Here is a 6,026-nt window from a genome sequence, read left to right as displayed (position 1 = left end):
TCCCTGAGGTGGGGGTGAGGGTGATGGGGGCTCCTTTGGTTCTCTCCTCCCCACCCCCACACCTGGGTTCACCCCCTCCTACACCCTTTTGCTTCAGTTTCCCCTTCCCTAGGTTTATCCCTGGGCTGGGGGGCGGGGGAAGAGTCAGCCTGTTCAACTCCCATCTTGGTGTGCCCCCCCCAACAGGGCATTGCTGAGCATCACCAGCTTCGGCACCAGGTCACCATCGGAGCCCAGGGTGAGTGTGGGGGTGTGGCTTAGCCTTACCATACCCCCTCCCCAAGGAAGCCCCGCCCCCAACCCCCTAATGGCTGTCCCCCATCACCAGCCAATCATGGGTTCCATGGGTTGGTCCACACCCCCCACCCCCCCACATCACCCTCCAGTTATGGCATCCCTGGGTAGCCCACTCACAAGCTCTGCCCCCCCCCCGCCAATCACAGGGGACCCCCTCCTTGGACCTGCCCCCAAACACTCTGCAATACATCCCTGGGTAGCCCTGCCCCCTCCATCAGCATCAAGCTCTCCCCGCTGGGTCTAGGCCCTGACCCCTGACCTTGTCTTGACCCCCAGACCTGCAGGCAGATGGCTTTGGGCCCAACCCCTTCTACCACTGCCTATTGGCGGAGCTGCTCCCCAGGCCGGGGGAGCTCCCAGGTGAGGACCCACCTCCCCTCCCAGCCCCGCCCCAAGAGCCTTTGACCCTTGACCCCTGACCCCCGTCTCCATTGTGCCAGGGCCCCCTGTAGGCTACGCCCTCTTCTTCTTCGGCTATAGTGTGAACCACGGGCGCCTTGTCTACCTGGAGAACCTCTACGTGGAGGCCCCGTACCGAGGTGAGGGGGGTCAGGAGGCAAAGGTCACCAAGGGGTTGGAGGGGCAAAGGTAACCTAGGCCCAGGCAGGGAGCAGAGGTCACCCAATGGTTGCAGGGGTGGGGGGAAGGGAGGCAGCCTGGGTTAGCGTGTGACCCCAGACCTTTGGGTCATGACCTTGGCTGTGACTGCACTTGTGGCTGTTATCCAACTACCTTGCATGTCACATAAGCTACAGTGCATTGTGTTGCGTTGCTTTGCCTTGAGCCGACTTGCATCAGGTTGTTGCGTTATGCCGAGCTGACTTGAGTTGCGTTGTGCTGTGCGGAGCTGGCTTGTGGCTGGCTGTTGCGTTATGTGCATTGCATTGTGCGGAGCTGACTTGGATTATGTGTGTTGTGCTAAATTGACTTGCATCAGGTTGTGTTGCTGCATTGTACTGAGCTGACTTGTGTTGCGTTGTGCTGTGTGTTGCGTTGTGCTATGCTGAACTGATTTGTGTCATGTTGTGTGTTGTGTTGTGCTGACTTTTGTCATGTTGTGCTGTGCAGAGTTGACTTGCGTCTGTGTTGCATTGTGCTGAGCTGATGTGTGTTGCATTGTGCTGAGCTGAGCTGACTTGTGTTGCGTTGTGAAGCTGATCTGACTTGTGTTGTTGCATTGTGCTGTGCAGAGCGGACTTGCATTGTTTTGTGTTGTGCTAAGCTGACTTGTGTTGCGTTAAGCTGGGCTGAACTGACTTGTGTTGTTGCGTTGTGCTGAGCTGACTTACATTGTGTGGTGTTGTGCTGTTGCAGAGTTTTCTTGCGTCATGTTGTGTTGTGTGTGTTCTGCTGTGGTAAGCTAACCTGTGTCAGGTTGTGTTGCATTGTGCTGAGCTGAGCCGACTTGCATTGCGTTGTGTGTTGCATTGTGCTAAGCTGATTTGTGCGTATTGCACTGTGTTGAGCTGACTTGCATCAGGCTGTGTGCATTCCATTGTGTTGAGCTGAATTGAGTTGTATCGCGTTGTGCTAAGATGATTTTTGTTGCATTGTGCTGAGCTGACTTGTGCCAGGTTGTGTGTTGCATTTTGTTGAGGTGAGTTGACTTGTGTTGTGCTGAGCTGACTTGTACTGTATGTGTTGTGTTGTGCTAAGCTGACCTGCATCAGGTTGTGTGTTGCATTGTGTGGAGCTGACTTGCGTTGTGTGGAGCTGAACTGACTTGTGTCATTGTGCAGAGCTGACTTGCACCAGGCCGTGTGTGTTGTGTTGTGCTGAGCTGACTTGCGTTGTGCTGAGCTGACTTGCGTTGTGCAAAGTTGACTTGCATTGCACTGTGTTGCATTGTGTTAAAATGACTTCATTGTGTTGCATTGTGTTGAGCTAAAGTGACTTGTGATGTGTTGCTCTGAGCTGACTTGTGTTGCATTGTATTGTATCGCACAATGCAACACAACTCAGCATAGCCCAGGCCAATGCAACATGACCCAACTGAGTGTAACTCAACCGAACAACTCAATGCAACTCAGGTGTAACCCATGCTGAGTCAGCTCAATAAAACACAACACAACGCGATTCAGGGTACCAATGCCAATGCAATAAAACTCATCAGGACAACACAACCCAACGTAACATGAGCCACCTCAGCACAGCACAACACAACATAACACCACACCACACAACTCAGTGTAATCCAGACCAACCCAACATGAACCAGCTTAATACACTTCAACGCAACTCAGTGCAACACAGCCCAGCTCCATGAACACACATCTCAGCATGACATAACCCTGTGTAACTCAGGCCAACACAGCACAATCCCCTGTAACTCAGGCCAACACAACACAACCCAACTCGATGCAACACAACTCAGCTCAACACAACACAGTGCAACATAACTCAACCCTATGTAACTCAGGCCAACTCAACACGACCCAATTCAATGCACCACAAACCAGCCTGGTACAAGGTGACTCAGCACAACCCAAACCCATGCAACTCAGGCCCACACAACATGACCCAACTCACTCCAACACAACACAACCCCACATACCTCAGGCCCATGCAACATGACCCAATTCACCCTAACACAACCCAGTTCAACACAATGTAATGCAATTCAACCCAACCCCACACAATATGACCCAACTCACCCCAACATAACCTAGCTCTGTACAATGCAACAGCTCAACCCAACCCAACCCCCTGCAACCCAGGACACCCAGCTCAACCCAACAACTCAACACAACAGAAACCAACTCAACCCAGCAAAGCTACTGGTGGCCAGATCTCTCCAGATGTACCTCATGGAGATGATGGGGAGGGGTGCGTCTTGGGGGTCCCTGTTGGGCTGGGAATGAGGGGGGAGGGACTCCCTGAGGCCCCTCCCACTCCTGACACTAACTTGGAGGATGACTTAACCATGAGTCTTTGCAGGCCGAGGCATTGGGAAGACACTGCTGAGTGAAGTGGCGAAGGTGAGACCCCTCCCCCTCCTCCCAAAAGGATCCTATGTCCCCCTGCCTCCATCTCAGCTGGCCCCGCCCTATGCATTCATGGCACCTCCAATGCATTAGCCCCGCCCCCTACTCCCCAGGCCCCACCTGGGAGGTCATACATGGAGCCCTACCCCCTAGGGGCCTGGCCAGACCCCCATACTCTGGCCCTGCCTCCCATCAGCTTATCGCCACCCCTGGTGGCCTGGTCCCACCCCTCTCACCGTGACCCCACCCCCACAGGTATCACTGGCCCACGGCTGCGTGGAGATGAAGCTGATGGTGATGGAGGGGAACCACCGGGCCGCAGCTTTCTACCAGGGTTTGGGCGCCTGTGACACCACTGCCGATGAGGGCTGGCACTGCGTGGAGCTGGGGGGGCTGGCCCTGCACCGCCTGGCAGGGGAGGAGCTCTAGGGGGTTGGGGCCAGCATGTATGACCTCCTTCCACCATCCCACAATGCACCTGGGGCAGTGAGGTGAGGTCCTTGGAACTGGAGATGGGTATTATCATGGCTCCCATTGACTATTTGCGATCCTTCATTGACTATTCATGGCCCCCCCATTGGCCATTCATGGCACCCTCACCATGACTGACCAATTGTAATCCTCCATGGGATCTTCATGCTCCCCCCCAACACTGACCAATCGTGGGCCCCTGTGAACTATTCATGACCCCCTCTTGATCATTCATGATCCTTCCATAGACCATTCTTGGCCCCTAGTTGGCTACTCACGAGCCCCCACTAACCAATGAATATTTGTGATCCCCTGGTACGTATTCATGATCCCCTTCTTGACTATTCAGGTCCCCAGTGAATATTCACGACCCTTCCATTGACCATTTATGACCTCCCCCCACCCCATTGACAACTCACAATCCCCCATTGACTGTACCCAACCCCTACTTGACTATTCATGACCTTATTGACCATTCCTAACACTCCATTGAATATTCATGACCCTTCCATTGACACTTTGCTGGCCTCCAATAAATATATGATCCTCCCAGTGACCAACTGACTATTCACAGCACATCGCTGACCTTTCATGACCCCCTGGTGACCACGGGTGCTTCCCAGTTGACTATTCATAACTGCTGCCCCCACCCCAACATGGGCACATTCGTGGTTCTTGCATACTCTATCGTGGCAGTGGTTCCCTCATGAATATTCACTATTTCCCACCAAACAGCCAATCTATTCCAAGACACATAAGTTTTCCTGATGCTTCAAATGTCCAAAACAACCCAAGATCTGCCATGACGGACCAGAAAGTGGAGCCTCCCCAATTCTTTTCATCATAAACATTCATGACGTGCTTGAATACTGAAGAACCACCCCCCTACCCCCCAAGTGAACGTAGGAGATCCCTCAATAAATGCCAAGATTCTTCCATGAATAATGATGATGTTTTGAATATTTGGAACTGCCTACGATTCTCTGGTGAATATTCATGAGACATGAATATTTCCGACCACCCTTCATGCATATTCATGACCCCCGACAATGAATACATGAACCCCCAAGATCACCTCATGAATATTCATGACTCCATCGAATATGGAAATACTTCAAAGATTCTTCCATAAGCAGGCATGCCTCTTTGAATAACCTGGAAGCATCCCAAATTCCTTCGTACATATTCAACAGCCAAAACTGGCGTATGAATATTCATGAAGCCTCTGCCCGATCAAGAAGATCCCAATTTACTCATAAATATGCATTTCCCCCTCCAACGTGCCAAATTACCCAAGATTCTCTCTCCGGCATTCAGGATTTTTGCCAATATTCAAGATAAGCCCAAAAAGTTTCTCATGAATATTCAAGCTGGGCCTATGAATATTGAAGAGCCAACCCCCAACACTCAAGAGTATGCAAGATCCCCTTCTAAATATTCATTATTCCCCTTGAACAAGTCAAGATCATCCATGATTCCCTTCTAAATATTCATTATTTGAATATTCAAGTTCCAAGATTTCCTCATGACTATTCATTGCCCACATTCAAGAGCATCTGGGGTTCCCTTATAAATATTCATAATATAGCTTGAATATTCAAGAGGGCCTGAGATTCCCTTATGACATGTATCCCCTATGATATTCATTAGTTCCTTTGATGGAGCTCATAAATATTAGTTAAATATAATGAATATTTAAAATAAAAGCACCCTGCCCCCCAACTCGCTAGAGCCAGGTTCTCATGCCCTTATGCAGCACCGAGTACCCTCTGGTCCTGCCCCCTTCCCTCCCATCACCCACAATGCTTTGCTCCCCCAAAGCTCTGCCCCCTTCCACCAAATAACACAGGGCCTATACAACTTCATTTACATAGACTGAGCTGATTTCCATTATTTACACTGGGTTCACCTGTGTATTTCCATCATGAACAGGCTGGCCTCTGGTCAGAAACAATCATTGACTGATTTGTAGGCAACATTTGCATAATGAACACAATGATCTTCATGATATGGGGCTAAGATATATGGCTAAGGGCCTGGTGGCTTGACCAGGGACCAGCCCGCAGATGAACGAGCTCATGAATAGTCATGTCCATCTCATTGGCATAGTCTGCACGTCCTCATTTGCATAACAAGCTTAGCAGCATTGATGAAAACCTGGCCACCTCCTTACCTCATTAATATTCATGTAGCCAGGTCATATGTATAATATCTTGAATAGGCATCACCCACAAAGCCCTACCTCCCCCCTCCCCCCCAGGTTCATTAAGGGAA

General features: G+C 50.9%; 1 protein-coding gene across 9 annotated transcripts in view; it reads left to right on the top strand.

Annotated features, from left to right (window-relative positions):
• The window catches only part of LOC112548701 (diamine acetyltransferase 2-like), a 5,234-nt gene extending 540 nt beyond the window's left edge, over positions 1–4,694 (top strand). For 2 of the 9 annotated variants that reach the window (XM_025195180.1, XM_025195183.1), the window contains exons 2-6: positions 187–238; positions 574–657; positions 738–836; positions 3,235–3,275; positions 3,537–4,694. In XM_025195180.1, the coding sequence (XP_025050965.1) occupies positions 187–238; positions 574–657; positions 738–836; positions 3,235–3,275; positions 3,537–3,710 (450 nt within the window). In that variant the 3' untranslated portion in view covers positions 3,711–4,694. Of the gene's footprint in view, positions 1–186; positions 239–573; positions 658–737; positions 837–2,984; positions 3,124–3,234; positions 3,276–3,536 lie in introns of all 9 variants that reach the window. The other 7 variants (XR_003092326.1, XM_025195182.1, XM_025195184.1 and 4 more) reach the window with 7 other exon arrangements.
• Positions 4,695–6,026: the final 1,332 nt, after the last annotated feature.

The sequence above is a fragment of the Alligator sinensis genome, unplaced genomic scaffold (assembly GCF_000455745.1).
Source record: "Alligator sinensis unplaced genomic scaffold, ASM45574v1 scaffold1950_1, whole genome shotgun sequence".
Classification (NCBI taxonomy): Eukaryota; Metazoa; Chordata; order Crocodylia; family Alligatoridae; genus Alligator; species Alligator sinensis.
This window is presented reverse-complemented; position numbering and strand designations above follow the sequence as displayed.